Source organism: Drosophila biarmipes, chromosome 2L (genome assembly GCF_025231255.1).
Source record: "Drosophila biarmipes strain raj3 chromosome 2L, RU_DBia_V1.1, whole genome shotgun sequence".
NCBI lineage: Eukaryota > Metazoa > Arthropoda > Insecta > Diptera > Drosophilidae > Drosophila > Drosophila biarmipes.
Window position 1 is genome coordinate 6163794 of NC_066612.1, and position 18865 is coordinate 6182658.

An 18865-nucleotide genomic window follows, 5' to 3' on the forward strand; every position below is an offset into this window, starting at 1 on the left:
TCACTCGCTGAATGTCGAGCAAAATGTCATATTAACACCTAATTATGGTGAACGTGTGAGGCAGGCAGAACCATCCGAAAACTGGTGGGTGGCGGTGGGGGTGTGGGGCGTAGAAAGTGGGGGATGCCGCCAGCACCCGCCCAAGTGTTATAGTTATCGTTGCTGGTTTGCATGACGTTGGAAAAGCCCCACAAAAAGGGCAGAAGCAACCAACCAACGGCGGAATCAAGAGTCACAGCAAGTGGCAGCCGGCGAGCGGAAATAAATATAGGATGAAAGCAGGGGGAAAACTGGGTGGAAGTGACATTTTTTGTGTCATTTAATATTCCAGGAATTCCCTTGCATTACCTTGGCATAACAACATCAAGAGAATTATGATTAAACTCTTTCCCACAACAAAAAACCTACCAAAAAGTGTGACCACTTCAAGGTTTTCTAACATAAATTTTACGACCTTATCTTTAATGCAATATAAAGATTTATGAATATTATTATAAATCATTTTTCCAACTGAACAATACTTATAAATAACTATTAAAACAACTTCGTGAGAAACTGAAACGAGAGCAGGCCGTGAACATAGTTTCTTGCGTTAAACATTTTCCCAACCTCTCAGAAATTCATGGAAATGAAAATCCCAAGAACCGGATGTACGCAACTACCAACTGATGCCCACGTTCGTCTGTGTATTTTGCATTATTCTTGTTATATTTAGCCATTCGATGAATCTGCAGGGGAAAGCACGTTTCTCAGGTCAGCGAGATGTATCTGAAACCCAGAAATCCCAGAAACGAGACTTCCTCTGGCCTGCAGTTCTCGCCAGTCAAATACAAACACTCATTAAAAAGTCCTTCAATAAAGCTTCAGGTTACAATTTTAAACCACAACTTAAACCCATCGTGTCTCACCACCGGAAGTGGCAGGAGTGACACGCAGTGGCGAGGGGAAAAAGAGGAGAAAACGGGGAAAAACGGAGCTGGAAGCGTCCAGTTTAGCGCATTAAGGACAAAAACAAACACACGCAATGCCGACAGAGAGACCCCAAAGGCTTGTCGAGGTCCTTTTGGCCCACTCCCCTGATCAGCAACAGCCAGCCCCTCGATTCTTGTCAATATTAATAACGAAGAAACAAAGTCAACGGCAAATAAATGGCAAATAAGTTTTTGTTTTTACTCGCTGGGGCTGCGAAAAACCCAGCAAGGACACCCAACGCCCCATTTCCACGGAAAAAAGAAGGTTGTCGATGAAAAGTCGCCCCCCCCCCCCTCAGTAAGCGGAAAACTGCAACTTATTTACTGTTTCCTGGGATGGCCACCATCTATGTGCGGATGTGGAATGGGGCTAAGGCTAGGAGCAGGCGCCGGAAGAGTGTGGTATGAGCGGAGCATCAAGGAACGCCAGCCAGAGGACATATGCACCCTTTCAAGGACTGAAAGTAAGGATACTCTTGCAACGAGTCTAAATATAAATTTTATTATGCCAAGGCGTTGTTTACACAACGCAAAATAAACATAATATTTGCTAAGTACTAAGGGTCTAATATTCCATATTGTACAATGGCACGCCATTTTCTATTGGTTTTAAAAATAAATTGAATAAATTCTTCGATTCGTAACAGTCCTTGAAATAAACAATAAAGTGATGTAACTATAGTTCAAACTAAAGCCGTGAACTGGTTTCAAGTTGAGTTGCAGTAAAATAGTTTCAAGACTGGCTAGTACTTTTTAAGAATACTAAATCACTGTCGAGAACGCATTTATTTAGCTCGAAACACCCGGTTTTTATTACAGAACCTCAGTATAATCTCTTGGAATGCCTTTAAAGCCACCGAACGTCAAGTCATGGCACCTTTTAGCATCGTAACTATCTTAAAATAACCAATCCCTGGCTTGAAAGGTATAAATCAGGAAAACCGGAGGAAGCCAAAAGGGGCGAAGAGAAGCCAAAGTTCCAGTAGTTGTTCCTCTTGTCTTCACTTGCCATTTCTCGCGGGTTCTGGCTTAAAGTGGCGGCACTTGTGCGTGAAATGTGCGAAATCGGAGGAGGCGGAGAGGTTGGTAAGGGGCTAGGTGCTGAGGTGGAGGTGCCTCGGCCAGGAGTGTTGGAGTCCATATGGACAGAGAGGCATGGACATCGCCAAGGAAACAACATACACATTTACTCTATACTGCACACACCCCACTGTTGACCTCTTCCGCACCACAACGTGTGTCCTTCAGCTCTGCAATGCAACTGACTGATGGGCGTGGCGCGGTGTGCAACAGTTAATCATTGAGGGGGCGGGCAGTAAGCAGTGAAGTAAGGGGTCCCATCTCAGATGAGAAATCCTCGATAGAAGTGGGGGTTGGGGCACCCGTTTATGGGATTGGCTTTCATAAAGGTGTGCTAAGGCGAAATTAAAATAATGACCTAAAGGCTTCCATTTCATTATGGATTTCTATTACAACTTAAGTCTTCGGGTTGCCTTTATTTTTTATTTAATTTAATATCAGCTAAAGCCATAATTAGCGAATACTTTCGCACTTATCACCAAGCAACCGCAGAGTTTATCATCGACCATATTGTTTAATTAGTTTCTCCCAGAGCTTGGTTGCTGTATATGCCATATGTGAGTAAGCTTCGATTCCAGGTTGCCCGTTGCCCGTTGCCCTCTGTTTATAAGCCAGCCACCCCAACAACCCTATATATGTACACATGCCAATCCCAACACGTGTCAATTGTGGCTCAGATTCATTTTGCTGTTTTCCCCTGCTTTTTTGCTTTTGCTCTGCGCTTGGGCTTCAAACACAAGCTTCGGGTCATTAAATAAAGCGACGTATGTGTACAAACATGTGCATACATACAGACAGACAGTCAAAGGACGAAGGACTCGGATGAAAAACCCCTTGTAAAATGTACGAAGCGAATTATTTGCAAACAAAAGTGCGAGAAGGGGAAGTGATTTACTTTATCGATAGACATAAAACAATTTGGCTGCCTCTCAATGACAGTTCTCGGTGGTCTTCGTCCTCGGTCCTCGTTCCTCCATCCTTGGTCTTCAGACGCGTCCTCATCCTTCCTTCCTGTACTTCCACCCCAACATCTGTCATTTGTGTGTGCGCACATATCTTCGATTCCCTTTGTTTGGTTTTCTGGTTGATTTTTATAAGGTATAAAAAATACTTGTACTTTTGAGAAGGACCTTTTAGAAGGAAATTTCGACTGTTTAATTTGTCACCATCGAATTAAAAAAAAAAAGCCTTTTAAATAACTATCAAAGTGGAAAAACATCTCAGCATTATGTTAACACTTATTTTATTTTAAAATATACTTTCTTTTAAATAATATTTTTATTATGTGAAAATTGAGACCACTTATAGAGAAACTAAAGAATCTTTATAAACAAACTAGACATTGATTTTTTTATTTTAGAATCTGGAATATTTTGATCATAATATTGTCTTTATGTATTGATTTATCGTTAGATAGCTCCCTGAATGACACATATTTCAACACATTATTTATTTATAGTTGAATAACCTTTAAAAACTTAATTCTTGTAAACAAATTATATATTTTTTCTGGCTACAGTGTAGGTTTGCCTTCCCTTCTGGGGGCATCTCCTTCTATTTTCCACCTTGTTCACTTTTGCATACAAAATGAAAACAGGACTGCCCTGCACTTCCTTCCTGTTCCTGTTCCTGCCCAGAACCTAGGTCCTAACTGTTGCTGATTTATGGTCTGACATAAGATGGGGAAAAGTGGAAAAAGTGGGGGGAGGGGGCCATGTTGGATGACTGTTTAGTTTGCATGTTGTTGCTCCTTTGCCGCTCCCTTTTGCCCCGTCTCCCTTCAACTTTTACGTTCGGTGCCTTTGTAGCATTAAAATGACATAATAAAATGTATAATTTCGACATAAAAAATAAAATCCCCAGAGAGATTTCTTCTGCCTTCTGCCAACTCTCACACTTTCACCATCTCATCTCTGCCCTCGCACACACACCTACATACCGCACTTTGATTGCCGAGTATACGTGCAGCATATCAATTAGGTGTGTGGGTCAATAGTTTAAGTGGGCCAATGATGGAGGTGAAAGGGCAGGGCAACCCATGGATGATGGGTCTCGCAGTTGGCATCGTGGCCAAAAGGGATAATGTTTCGGGCTTTCCGAGGGGTCATTTGAATCGCCAGTTTGATGTATAACCCACGAGAACCATTCAAATATATGTTTATATTATAATGGATTACTTAAAAAGGAATAGAGACTCATTTACAAAGGTAAACAAATGAGTTGTAGGTAGTTCGATTTCTATAACCGAATGTGGATATCTAGCGAATATCTATATCATATACTATCATATAATTTAACTATGACATACCTCATTAGAACACCTAAAGCACATTTTTCTATTATAATATATGACCTAAATAAGAGTACTGACACCACTGACTTGGTTATAAATCAGTTAATGGAAAGGCAACTGAACAATTCGATTTATATCACCGGGACAAAGTCCCATCAAGCAGCCGTATAAGTGGACTTCTTAGACAGACCATTTAGTACATATACAGACTTATTCCCATCCTTGGCAACCACTTAGCTATTCATAACCGGCACACACAGCCAGACAAATTTTAATAATTCAACTCTATAATATGGACGCAGCGCAGGAAATTCGCTTTTTGGCCAATGCCAAAGGCAGCGAATGATAGAAAGTCGGCCAAAAAGAGGGGCGACCGAAATGCAATAGAATGCGGACAGCCGAGTGGGTGGCGGGTGGTGGGTTGGCTGGCTCCGTTGGGCTGTGCTGGGTGGGGAAACCCACAAAAACCCAAAACTTGTGCGCGTGTATGGCTGAGTGCCACACACACACACAGAGCGTATAGCACACTTTCCCAGCAAGGTGGGAAAAACCCTGTAGGAAGGACACAAAGTGCAGTCGGAAGAGGGGCTGGGGATGAACCGGGGGGTAAACCGCGCTCTAGACACACATTAAAATTTCAATTTTGGAGAAATTAAAATTTTATCAGTTTGTTGAGAGTGTCGCACACGTTTCGGGCGCTTGTTGTTTTTCAGTTTCCATTCCCAGGACCCCCCTCAAATTCCAACTAATATACGGGCAGACAAAAGTCATAAAATGACCAACAACTCAAAGGTTAAATTGGAAATTTTAGATCACAAAAGATAGTTCGTTAGATACATTTACACAAGGGCAAAACTAAAAATCATTGCAGGTACGTGTAGATTCCTTGTTGATTATATCAAAATATAAGTAAATAAAATGTTCCGTAAACGCAAGCTACTACATTTTACATTGAAGTTTTCCGCCTGGCAAATTTTCGGGCATCAAATGGGGGCTCAAGAGTTTTAGGGTCCACCAAAGCCCAACTTAAAACCCCTTTCCGCCCAGGAGGAAGTGGTCTAAAGAAATCTGTTATGGTTAAACTTTCGAATGAACAAAAAAAATACACCAAGTTTTCGACAAATTGCAGCGAAAAGTGCACAATGGCTTAGCCATGGGGAAACAGTGCGTGGCGACGCCGGCAAAATGTACAAGAAAAACCGAAACACGGTGAGAAGGGAGGGGATATGGCTAGAAAGAAGGTTATAGAGGAATTTTCCGACTTTGGGATATGCTGTCGCCAGACCTATAAGATCTATCTGTAGGATATGGCTTTAGAAATTGTTCATACAGAAATTACTAAATAATTAATACGATTTTAGGATTAAAGATCAATTTATATCTGACAAAGTAGGGAATTCTGCATATTTACAGTTAGGGATCGTTTGAATCAATTAGAACAAATTACGACCCATAAGATACAATTGTATCTGATAATACAATCGGTTCTGTAGAGTTATAAATAGTAACGGAATATCTAAGATATGTTGCTTAAATGTTGAAATACTTATTAGAATACCTTACTATTCATAAGATACATTTGTATCTGATAGTTTAATCACTTTTGTAGAGTGATAAATGGCAATGCAATGTAAACTCTAATGTAAATATGGCACTTTCCTATATTTATCATACGAATCTGAAGGGACAGTAATTTTTCAGATTGAGCACCAAGATTTCAACATACCTTTACACTTTCTAAGAGGCAGGCGGCATGAAAGAACTTAGATTTTTCTACTTTTCCTCAAGGTGGGACCACAGACGACAGCGGAAAGCGGAATGGGGAATGGGGAAAGCGGGGGCTGGCGGCGGAGAAGGTGGATTCTCAGCCAACCGTCTGTTGGCTGAAAAGAGCAGGCCAAGAAAACCCGCAAAACTTGGCAACGCTCTCTCGCTCTGTTTATTGCATGGCGCTAAAAGCAACTGGGGACCGTTTTTTCTTCTACTTTTCTTTTTATTTTTTGTATTTTTTTTTTTGGTGGGACTGCTGTTTGTACGTATACGTATCTATTATATGGACGTGGCGGTGGATGTGCTTGTTTGTTTGTTAGTTTGTTTGTTTGTCCGTCAGCCTGTGTGTGCGCAGTAAATGTGGGCGTACAATTTTCAATTATACATTTTAGTGGCCGCCGCAGCTCATTGACAATAAAAAATGAGAAAATGAGGCAAGGAAGCAGAGCCAGAACCAGAATCCGGAAAGAAAAGGGGTCGCTCGGTTGCAGAAATGAGAAAAGTTTTAGGGGATCCGATTTGATGGCGTGTGCGCGTAGCATTTGGTTTATTGTCAATGACGGACAATAACGAAATGTCCAGAGATTAAACTTGGTCCTAGTACAATTTATTGGGCTCCAAGCTAAAGCTCGGGGTCCTCAGTGATAAGCAGGAAAGCCCTAAGCCTACTTTATAGCCCACCTAACCCTTTTTCTTATGTATTTATAACCTTAAATTGTTCAAGAATTGATAAGAATTATTAGCGGTTCAAGGTATAACAGATCCCATAATCTGATTCTCATCAATATCATATGAATCACATCAAAAAGGTCCTTAGAAAACTGATATTTCCGAGTTTAGTCCCCCACAATATCATAGTATTAACACAAAAAGCATCGACTTACCGTGGCTTAGTTAGTTTTTTCATATGAATATCCATATGGGGATCCGTATCGTTGCTGATGCTGCAATGGTTGCAAGTGGTTGACTCATAGAAGGGGATCCCTCCGCCCTAAAGGGGCGTTGAGTTAATCCAAGGCCTCTGGACTTCGTTGCAGGGAAGGCGGCGTATCCTGTTCCCAGCCCCACTTGATGATGGTATCCGACACCTTGGGGGTTTTCTGTTGACTTTCCTTGTTGCGGGATGCCTGGGTTCCGCATTAGTTTGGTTTTTTTGTAATATTTTGTTGCTATTGGCAGGTTGCTAGCGTTGTTTAGACTTGAATTTTAACATTTAACAATTTACTGATTTATATTATTGATAATATTGCTCGATTCGCTGTTTGTTGAGGTTGCTGTTGTTTTACATAGTTCTCTTAATCTTGTTTGGTTGTCGGGTGTTGTTGATTTTGTTGTTGTTGCTGTTTCTTGTTTATTAAGCACTTGGGGCGCATATATAAAATTTGTTATTCATTACTTAGGCCTATGAATAATAGGATAATTTGATTTTAATATTGGAAATTTCTTATGATTCTCATTTTAATTAATATTTAGAATAATTTGTTGTAATTTGCACTTGATTTATTTGAAATTTTGCCTTCAGTATTCGTTTATCCTCCAATATATATATATATATGTATATGCTGTCTATGTACCGATAAAGTAATGCTCTTAAAGTAATTGCGTTGGTTGACTTTGAAGCTGCTAAACTTTGCGGATTGTAAAAATTGTCGATCTATCTGATGGATGTAAGAATATATATATTTGTATCGTATTTATGTTAGTGTGTAGCCGTAATATCGCTTGGCTACCTTAAGATTTGATTGCACCGTTGGAATATAACGCACTTTTTCCACGATTCTCGATCGTTTGTTCGCTTCCCGTTTGTTTCTTATGTTATTTCTCGTTTAACTCCCTTTGACCGTTGTTGTATATATATGTATGCATGCTGTAAGTGCTATGGCTATGTATATGCATATGTATATAATGCGTGTATATATAAGAACTATTGGAAGGCGTACTTGTTATAGGCTTGCTAAGTTCTGTTCAAAATTTTACGCGTTTTGTTAAAGCTAATGGCTACGATTTTTAATAATTGGTTTTTCTTTACTAAATGTTGAACTTTTTACTTGCGGGTTGTTTTTCTTTATATATTATTTATTATTGCTTGTATTTGAGGCGATTTTAATAACATAATGTTGGCTGCAAATACGAAAGTTAAGTTCTTAAAGTTATTCTGAGGATGTTTTTTTTTAAATGTGTCAAAAAGTTCGTCGCGCATTGGAATCTTCCACTACCCCCCTTTTTGGGAAAACAATCTTCCAGCTGCAACAACTAAATGTCCACAAAAGAAAGCCACACGCAAGGACACACAAACACACATGCCTAGATGTTCGCTCGCGGTCTCTCTCTCTCCCTCTCTCTCTCTCTCTGCTTTGCTCTCCCAGCAACAGCTGTTGATCGCAATTGCAGTGAGCGCACACACTAACCACACACATACTGATGCACTGATTACATATGCACACATAAATGTTGATGGAAGAACAGCAGGTGTTAAATATAAAATCAAAAATGTAGCGTACATAATGTCATAAAGACGCCAGATGAGCGAGAAAATTATCGCAATGTATCTGTATCTGCTTTGTTGTTCTGCTTCCCCATTCATTCATTTAGTTGTTGTGGTTGTTGTTATTGGAAGAGCGCGAACCCAAAGGGCAACGCACCGAAAAAAAATTTTTCCTTTCCTTTTTGGCGTTGCTTTTGCCTAACAACAACAACAACGAAGTGAAGAAGAAGAAGCAGCAGCAGAAGACGGCCGTTCAGTTCCGTTAGCGAAGAGAGCGGGCGCGAGAGTAAGCGTGCGATCGTGCGAGCAAAAGAGAGCGAACGACCGCGAGAGCAAGAAAATCACACGGTCCAGGTCAAAAAAGTGCCGTTTGAAAAAATTGACAATAAAAAATGCGCATTTCACTTTTTTCGCGCTCTCCTCCTTTGCGAGTCTCTTCGGTTCCGTTTTCGAGCTGTTTCTTGTTTTTGTTGCCTGTTTTTTGTAGTTTGCGAAAGCGAATTTGTTGTTGTATTTGTATTTGATCTGTTGATTTCCATTTGATTTGCATTGGAAATTTGCTAGCGAGCGAGCGAGACAGAGCGAGGGGCGGGGGCGGAAAGGGGAGGGTGGCACATGTACATGTGCCAGATTTTCGTATTTTAATTCACACTTCTACACTCACTTTTGGTAAACTTACGTTTCCGAAATTGGGATTACATTTGCTTTGAATTAGGATTTGATTTTGATTTTACTTTTGGCTTTGCTCTTGCCTTTTCTCTTTGCCTTTGCCTTTGAACTTTGCACACAGAAAAAACATTGATTGCACACACACACACACACTCGCAGACACTTCTTATAAAAGAACAATATTAGATGGCAAGCACTTTTATTGGAATTTGATTGGAGATTTACGGTTGGGCGGCGCGGTTAGAATTTTTCTATTTGGTTTTTTTTTTTACAAATTTCTTTGGCTATTTTCGCTTTACATTTTTTACACGTCGCGACGACGGACCGCCGATTTTTGCGTTCGACCGGCTGTGAAATCCAAAAAGTACTATAGCTTTACCGTTATTATTCGAAGCGGCCGAATGCGAGCGCGAACTCGAACCTGAGAACATGTTTGAGGCATGTTGCACGCAACACTGTTGCGAAACATTTTTCCCGGCAACATTGTGGCCCAAACATGTTTCAAGTATGACGACTACATTTAGATTACTATTTTTTATTGCAATTATTTCACCGCTTTTAATTATTATTTAATAATTTGGCAATTGATAAAATATATTATCGTATAATCCAATCGAACCAGTATCTGCTAGCAGCAGTTAACATTTATGCTAGTTGATTTTTACAGTGCTGAAGATCGTCTTTGATTATATTTTTGTAATTTTTTGTAATAAAATTGTATTAATGAATTAATAGAAATTTAAATACATTTCAACACAGTTGGAACGAAAAGAGCGAGATTCATTGGAATTCGATTTCGGCACCGTGCGAGCAACAAAAGAAAATATCTACGCTCTCGGCATTTTCTTCTTATTGGTTGCTTTTCTTTTGTTTGGTTTTCTTTTTTTTTGTAATTTGACTTTATGAATCAATTTTAATGACGTCGACATTTCATATCTACAGCAAAAACAAAAGAGCAGCCACCCAGAAGGTGAGAAAGGGAAGTAAAAAAAATAATAAGGAAATTAAATCTTTAAATCTGGACAATTTTTTAATAATTAAAATTCAAATTATTAAAAGTACCTTTCGCAAGGATATACTATACACCCTACAAAAAAGACCACGAAAGTGGCTGACCCCCCATTTAATGACAGCTAATTACTTTAATTAAATCGAAATTAAATGATGTTTTTATCTACTCAGTTATTTATGTGTTTACAAAGTAATTAAAGGAAATAATTTCAAGGAGAAGTATCATAGCCTTTTTCTCACCACGTTTCCAACGTTTTCAAACTATAGCATTTTAATATTAAAATTAACTATTACTAAGCAATTACAAAATCATCTAAAGCCAAATTTAGGAAGTTATTTAAAGAACACTATTGACTTTCTTCGCGTTTTCTCATTTCTTTGAAGCGAAGATTCAACCACTGCAGGAAATGGGAAATAGTACCAACAATGCGGACGTGATCAAAGTCAGTTTTCTTACAAGCTGTCTACGATCGGAGCCCAAATGTAGTTTTTCTTTTTCCAGAATCAAAGTGATTTACTTTAGCTTTGACCTACGAAGATTCCTTATCACCAATTTACTTCATTATGGCCCACCAAAACGAAGGGGAAAACCAAATTCGTGGGATTGTTCTGACGACATAAGACGGCTTTATTTCAGCAGTTGCCAAAGAATCTCAAAGAATCTCACAAGTCTTTCCAATTTCCGATTATACCTTTTCCAATGGCTGCGCGAATGGACTATTGGAATGTCGGCTTTCAAACAATTAACAATTGTTCTTATCAGAATCGCTGGAGGTGTGTGTGTGTGCTCGACTCCCGCTCTCTCTCTCTTTTCCCACTCCCCTTCCCACAGCATTCGCATTCTCTTTTCGGGGTTTTTCTCGCCTTTCACCCTTCTTTTTCCAGAACTCCAATTGATAAATGAATAGGTATTGCGAATTTTAGTCCGTCTTAGTGATTCTTTTTTCGGCAAACACCTAAATAATAGATAAAAACAAAAAGCTAGCAAACCCAAACACACACACACACACATGCACACACGGCGGCGGAAAGAGCGCGAGAGAGAGAGTGGCGGCATTGTCCGTCTGGCATTTTGACGTTTATTACTTTGCCTTTAATGTTGTTGCTGTTGCGGCTGCCTTTGCTTTGCCTCTTTTTTTGCTGCCTTTGCGCGCGAATTCGCTGCGCATAGCAAATTAAAATTAAAAGTTTGCGAGAGCGAGAGAGAACAACAAAAAGAAAAGCAGGGAAAAATATCAAAATTAATTTCTTTTCGGCGTGGCGGGAGAGAGAGAGGGAGAGAGCACGCAAAACGAGCGGGCCAGAGAGAGGGGAGAGAGCGCGCGACATGACGAACTTTTGACACATTTTGTTTATAACAATTGTACGGCGCGGCCGTCTCTCCTTTGCACTTACTTACCTCTTCTTCGCTTGCTTCAATTGTTCCTCTCTGCTGGTCGGTGACTACAACTCAAAATTGTTTTGTGTGCGAAATCAGAAATGTTTAAACATTATTTAACACAAATACGTTCACACATGCACGCTGTAGTAATTTGTTGTTGTTGTTGTTGCTGCTGCTGCTGCTGCTGCCGTAGTGGTGGTAGAGGTGGTGGTGGTGATAAAGCCTTGCCGTTGCCGTTGTTGCTCGCCGATTTCTGCTCTCGTCGCGCATTAAATATGTTTAGTTTCCATTACCGTCGGTTGTTGTTGTTATTTTGTGTGGTATTAATAAAAAACGTACGCGAACTGCAGTCAAAGTCACTCACACGGGCACACACGCACGCACACACACGGCGTACGGCACACACAAACGCACGCACGCACACACACAGCAACTAGTAATTCTGCTGTGCGAAAGAGACAACATGAGAGCGCTTACGAAAAAAAATGTTTGTGTAAGTTTCCCCGAAAACGCGATTTCATCCGGAAAAATGCACTGCGCTCGCATTCGGCGCCGCCGCGTTCAGCCACTTAATCACTTAATTGGTTCCGTTTCGTTAGCATTGTTTTTAGTTGGGGGTTTTTAAACGAAATTTAGTTGCGTGTTTTGTGTTGGTGCAGAGAGAGCAGGAAAATACACATATCGTTATCGATGGCAGGGCTATCGATGGGGCAGCTATCGGCCAGCTGATTGGCGGGAAATCAGCTGTTCGGCGATAGGTCCAGTGTTGGGCAGCATCGGCTCTGTCTTTTGGGTGACAATCCGGGATTATTATCTTGTTAATGGGTTGTTTTTATAAATAGTTTGTATATTGATGAAATTTACACTTGTTTAGTGATGATTGAGCCATCAACAGACTTTGTATATTTCAATTTAGGGGTTGGGTTCGCTGTCCAACTCTAGTTTAAAAGTATATACATATATCCGAAATATTATAAATTATACCAAAGATCTTCCAATGATTCAACACAAAAAGTATTAATAGTATCCGAAAAAGTAGGAATTATTATAAATTACAGTCCATTATAGTCCAGTACTGCTCCCTACATGCAAATAATAGTGAATATAGTGCCAACTAAGCCTAAGGAAATCAAAAGTTTTTGGTATTACTTAATGGTTCTTTAATTTTTATCGCCTGTATGAAGTCATTAATAAAAATGTTCTAGTTTTTATATTAGTATTCCAAGCTTGTATACCTTCAACATCAATACTTTTGTTATTCCATCGTTAATAATGTATCATATACAAAAAAAATTTAAAAGGCAAAAGGAAGAATATTAGGATATTTGTGTCTAACATCACCAATGTATTTATACGCTATCTTATCCAAATCTTAATACATACTAAGCATGCTTATATTTTATCTTTGTTTACGATGCATTACTAGCATTAAGTTATCAATACTTTCAATGTACAGTAAGCAAGCAGTGCTATGATGAAATAATTAATAAAACAGTGGTAATAATGGTCCAAACTATTATTTTTGTTTTTCTTCTTGTTTTTAAGGATCTGAGTGGACTGGCTAAAAATTTTTCTATGCATATTTTTTGAGGCACAAAAACTGTGTAATCGTAAAATAATACAAAAATAATAGATAGGAATTATAAAAACTTGTATTATTACTTTTACTTATGGTTTTTAAGGTGTGGTTACGAACGCCTTAAACGTTACCATTAAAATTTTATAACTTACTGAGAGATATATTATGTTTTATCAGCGTATAAAAAACATAAAACATATTTCCGAAGTATCATTTTAATCATTTCAAAAATGCTATCATATATGTACGTATCATATTTAATCAACAATTTAGCTGCAGCCCTGAAACCCCTTCCCAGTGTGACCGCACTGCGCTGATAACGCGTGCGGCGGCGAACAGCTGATAGGGCTGCAGCAATATATGAGCAGGTGGGTGGTAAATAATCGTGTTTAGTTTATTCTGAGACGCCATTCGCATTCCGCGCGTTGGCACTGTTGTTCCGCTAAATAAAAGTTCGTTTTTTCGGCGCCCAAGGTGCGCCCTTTTGATTAGATCGGCATTAGTGCGTTCCGCTCGGCGATCGCAGAAATTGCCGCAGATAAACCACGTATTTACATAATTAAGAACAAAGTAGCGACAGCAGCAACAACATGACGAACACCGAAGTGCGAAAGAGAAAAGTAAGGCAAAGGTTAAAAGGGTAATCACAGCACACATTTTATGCCAATTTCATGGCGCTCTCTCACACACACACACGCGCACACCCCGAGATCGCTCACACACACATGGGAATCGCTGAAATTGTTGCTCTTTTGACGCGGAAGTAAAAAATCAAATGACTCGCAGAATAACTGTTTCGAGTTCTATTCGATTGTGCCAATTATTCGAAATTGTGTTTTACAAGACACTTAAATTTAGATGGGGGTCTGAAGAACAGGTTTTCTACCTAATATTATGCAAATTTCATGGGATTAGGAAATAACATAATGATCCCCAGGTGTCAATGGTGCCAGGTACAAAACGTTACTTTGGGATTCGATTCGAACCGGCCGGTTTCCTTTGAAATACATGTATTCATATACACTACACATTGGTTTTAGGGTGGCCAGGCCTTGCTGGTGACTCGCCAGCAAGGTCATCAAAGGGGCCGCTAAAAAGTAGGAAAGTTGGCAATCGTTTCCGAACCTCGCTAGACCACTTTTTCAATTGCTTTCTCGAAGCGGAACCCCACAGATCCCAGACAACAGATACACACGCCGATTTCGGGGGCGATTGGATCGTTTGATCTATAGGTGCATCGTACGTGGGCGGAGAACAGGATGGCTCAAAACCGGAACCGCTTGCAAGTGAGTGCTAGGGTGCGAGCTTGCTAACGTGGCCTTAACCCTTGTGTATGCCGCGTTCTCTGAGCTAGATACTAGATACTTTGACATTCGGCCCTCTGATAATAGATAGCTAGAGAAAAACCCGTCCCAGTTTTGTGTTATTTAAGATACTTTCACTCAACTGGTCAGAATTTTTAGGATACAGTAGTACCCACATAAAAAGAATATTATTTGACCATATATTTCTTCCCACCTTGTTATATTTTAATAGATTTTGAGCAAAGAAAGAAACAGGCTTTACCTAGAAATTCACAAATATTCATCTTTACTTTATAGAAAATGTTTTGAGGGGCGTGTCTTCAAAAAGAGAGGTTTTTTCTAACTTTGAGTTCTTGTACTTTATATAAAATGTTTTTAGCTAGAAAATAAACATTTTTGGGTTGATTCCAGATTTTTCTAGATGGTGAAATTTAATTATCATTAAAATGATCACCATTTTACAGGACAAATATAAAGATTAGCTAACGATAGCTTTCTATTTATACACACACATTTTAATAGGTAGAAATCGGCTTTTTATACATAGTAATTTATGAATCTTCCTGTTTTCTCTGTGTTTCTTTTATCTTTCTCAGAGTTGAGTTCCTATATCAAATATTTAGCTGGCTGACGTTAGATATTCCCAGGCAGTGAAATAAAATTATCAATTCAGCTGCTTCTTACAGGCTCGACTGAGGCATTCCCCCCATCTGAAAATGCATATTTGATAAGCCCTGAAAGGCATTTCGCTGCTGGCTTCTTACCCATTGTTGATCCGCACAAAAGTCGCCTACTTCCCCACTTATCAATTGATTTATTGATTACAGTAGCGTGCGCTTCGCAGCATATGCGATAAGTTCGCTCCCTGAATGCTTCATAGAGGCGGCCTTTTCACTCATTTTAATTATTCCATCGTTGTAATTGCTCCGAAATTGTTTTTTTAATATACTAATGGATGTACTTAGGCAAAAGTTCGCCCTGTCAACTCCATTACTGCCTGGCCAAATATACTTTGCTCACTTTGCTTGGCTTTTTTTCACTGCCCCGCAGCTATTATTACGTCAGCCCCTTACCAATAGCGAAACATTTGTTTAAACAATGGGAATTTCATCAGGTTTTGTTTGTGGCGGCTCCTACGCCAACTCCAGTATTTAATCTAGCCAAAATATCGCTTTTGTGTCCCACTTATGGTGGTTGCCAGTGGTGCCCAGACACGATTGCGTCTTATCATTGTCATATCGCTAGAAGGTTACGTGATAGTACGCCATCCAGATTATATACGAAATGGACACTGGTGTGCGCGGCTTCACAGCGAAAATGTGTAATTTGGCATGACTTTGAACTTTTTGAAGGCCCGGTCTTCAATCGTTACGTAGATGTGATAATTAATTTGCAAGGGCTCGTGCATTATGCGGTTACAAACTATTATGCCACATATAGTACTGATAAAGATTCGTTTTTTATTTCTTATCTCATCATCGCCATAAATTCTGGTTAGTTTTTGTCTTTTTGTGGGAGTATTAGCCGGTTCCTTATGTAGTATTGTGGTAAATTTTCAAAGATAGATAAAAAAACCATTATCAAGCAATGAAAAATGTAGAAAAGCATAACTAGCATAAATAAAATTTTATTTGGATTGGAAATATTGGAATATTAGGGAAATTTTTTTAAATAATTGTAATATAATTGTACTTAATAAAACCTTGGCTTCAAGATGGCTTATAATTACAAAATAAGAACAGAAGTTCGCAAAGAAAATTTAAGTTATAAATGTTAGAATCTTTAAAAAAGAGCCTACAAGTTATATTTTTTAAAAAAGTAACCGTTTTCTCGCTCGAAAACCTAACAAACCCGTTACCAAAAAAGTGATGCACAGCAGCCCTGGCCAACGTTATCGATGAGCCCAGCTCTGCAGCCCTGGCTCATGTGAACGAAAAAAGCCCGTTGACTGAAAAAGATAAAATGAAAACATAGTCATTGACATTTCAAGAGATAGCAAACAGCCAGCGTGTTCATATTTGCAGAGCCAACAGCAGAAATGTGTTTCAACAAAGAAACCGGCTATGCATAAATGTTGCGGCACCGAAGGCAACGGAACGAGCCATGAAATACGAATATAAGCTGGTAGACCAAGAGAAAAACTAGACCAATCCATTAAGTAATCCATTTTTAGACCAGAACTAATCAATTTTCGTTACACCTTCCAGCTGGCCACGGACGAGAAGCCGCCGCGGCGGAAAAGCAGCGGTTCACCCAGTGCCAGCAGCGGTGCGAGTCGCGGTACCAGCGGCCTCAAGATCTCCTTCCTGTGCCTGGTCATCTCCGTCATCCTGCTGCTCTTCGTCTTCGGTGTGTATCATTTGTACTATGTCAGAGAACCAATTCCCAAAGTTGTGCTAACCAAACCCTCTGATTTCCCCACTGTCACTGCTCGCTACTCTCATGTGGAACCCCATTTCGCGCCTCCCGTTGTTGTCACTAAAAAACCACACACCAAAAAACCCAACGCCGACGATGATGTTGCTGCAGGCTTCGTCTCAGAGAATGCCAGCCCCTATTTGGCCCGCCTGGCCTCCCAGTTTGGCTACAGCAAGGTGCAGTATGCGGCCATCATCGATGCAGGATCCACGGGCAGCCGTGTGCTGGCCTACAAGTTCAACCGCAGCTTCATCGACAACAAACTGGTGCTGTACGAGGAGCTGTTCAAGGAGCGCAAGCCCGGCCTGAGCTCCTTTGCGGACAACCCCGCCGAGGGTGCCCACTCCATCAAACTGCTGCTGGATGAGGCGCGTGCCTTCATACCCAAGGAGCACTGGTCGTCCACGCCGCTGGTGCTGAAGGCCACAGCTGGCCTGAGGCTACTGCCGGCCAGCAAGGCGGAGAATATCCTGAATGCCGTCCGAGATCTGTTTGCCAAGTCCGAGTTCAGTGTGGATATGGATGCCGTGGAAATCATGGACGGCACGGACGAGGGCATCTTCAGTTGGTTCACCGTCAACTTCCTGCTGGGCCGCCTGTCCAAGACGAATCAGGCAGCGGCTCTGGATTTGGGTGGCGGCAGCACGCAGGTCACCTTCTCGCCAACCGACCCCGAGCAGGTGCCCGTGTACGATAAGTACATGCACGAGGTGGTCACCTCCAGCAAGAAGATCAATGTGTTCACGCACAGCTATCTGGGTCTGGGCTTGATGGCCGCCCGGCATGCCGTCTTCACGCATGGCTACAAGAAGGAGGATTCGGTGCTAGAGAGCGTCTGCGTGAACCCCATCATCGCCAATCGTACTTGGACCTATGGAAATGTGCAATACAAGGTCAGCGGCAAGGAGAACGGCAAGTCCAGTGCCGAGCAGCCCATCGTGGACTTTGATGCCTGCCTGGAGCTGGTCAAGAGCAAGGTGATGCCGCTGGTCAAGCCCAAGCCGTTTACCCTGAAGCAGCATGCGGTGGCTGCGTTTAGCTACTACTTCGAGCGTGCCATCGAATCGGGTCTGGTGGATCCGCTGGCCGGCGGCGAGACCACCGTGGAGGCCTACCGCAAGAAGGCCCAGGAGATCTGCGCCATCCCCAACGATGAGCAGCCCTTCATGTGCTTCGACCTCACCTTCATCTCCACGCTGCTGCGCGAAGGATTTGGCCTGAACGATGGCAAGAAAATTAAGGTGAGTGATTCCCTCCAGATGTCCTTTCAATCTCAACTAACCTTCCATATACTTGCAGCTTTACAAGAAGATAGATGGCCACGAAATCTCCTGGGCCCTGGGCTGTGCATACAACGTTCTGACTAGCGACGAAAAATTCAGTAATTCCTAATGCTCCTCCATTAGTCCGTAGTTGATAAACATAACAAAAACAGAAGAAAAACATTTTAAAAGGATTGTTAGCTGAACTTGTTTATAGAGTGCCTTAGACGTGCATCGAGTATACTACAATCACCAGACACCAGCCCCGAAACACTCAAACATTGCCTATTGTGGTCGAATCATTTCGTTTTTTGTGCTCTGTAAAATTCATTTCAATTGTCTCCAATTGAAGCCACCCCACAACAACACGGTGTCTACACTTAGCGCTTAGTTTGTAATTCCAGTTCTGTGTGATTCGCCACTTTCGTAATGCAACTCGTTTTGCCAAGTTCGTAACTATTTAGTCCTTACACTGGTATCCTCATGTACATAAACTTACACATTGATATGTATTTACCTAATATGTATAGACTAGACTATTAGCGCAAACACTTCAATTTGTTTTTCACACACGCAAATGTTAGTTTAATTATTTTTGCAAATAAATCAAATGTTAACTGATCTTAACTACTATTTGGGCTT

At 40.7% G+C, this 18865-nt stretch overlaps 2 protein-coding genes across 7 annotated transcripts in view; one reads left to right on the forward strand and one right to left on the reverse strand.

Moving 5' to 3' along the window:
• LOC108027758 (AF4/FMR2 family member lilli) overlaps positions 1–9748 on the reverse strand; it is a 73603-nt gene extending 63855 nt beyond the window's left edge. Inside the window, exon 1 of one of the 4 annotated variants that reach the window (XM_050885605.1) lies at positions 9466–9748. Coding sequence is in view for 1 of the 4 variants with exons in the window: in XM_044093987.2 (XP_043949922.1) it covers positions 6999–7033 (35 nt within the window). In the remaining 3 variants the exon portion in view is untranslated. Of the gene's footprint in view, positions 1–6998; positions 7167–9263 lie in introns of those variants that run through there. The other 3 variants (XM_017099311.3, XM_050885604.1, XM_044093987.2) reach the window with 3 other exon arrangements.
• Positions 9749–13625: 3877 nt separating this feature from the next.
• LOC108027858 (ectonucleoside triphosphate diphosphohydrolase 5) lies at positions 13626–18850 on the forward strand. 3 transcript variants are annotated; one of them, XM_017099459.3, is made up of 4 exons: positions 13627–13859; positions 16751–16892; positions 17073–18202; positions 18261–18850. In XM_017099459.3, the coding sequence occupies exons 1-4, from the start codon at positions 13830–13832 to the stop codon at positions 18351–18353; spliced, it is 1395 nt and encodes a 464-aa protein (XP_016954948.1). In that variant the 5' UTR covers positions 13627–13829; the 3' UTR covers positions 18354–18850. The 3 variants fall into 3 exon arrangements, with proteins under 3 accessions (XP_016954947.1, XP_016954948.1, XP_016954949.1); XM_017099460.3 differs by lacking the exon at positions 13627–13859 and adding an exon at positions 16463–16667; XM_017099458.2 differs by having other exon boundaries at positions 13626–13859; positions 16751–18202.
• Positions 18851–18865: the final 15 nt, after the last annotated feature.

Bases quoted from the DNA above. Each gene is read 5' to 3' on its own strand.
- LOC108027858 (XM_017099458.2), top strand. From the start codon at position 13,830: ATGACGAACACCGAAGTGCGAAAGAGAAAA. The intron at 13,860-16,750 runs GTAAGGCAAAGG...TACACCTTCCAG, and splicing joins CCGAAGTGCGAAAGAGAAAA to CTGGCCACGGACGAGAAGCC. The intron at 18,203-18,260 runs GTGAGTGATTCC...ATATACTTGCAG, and splicing joins ACGATGGCAAGAAAATTAAG to CTTTACAAGAAGATAGATGG.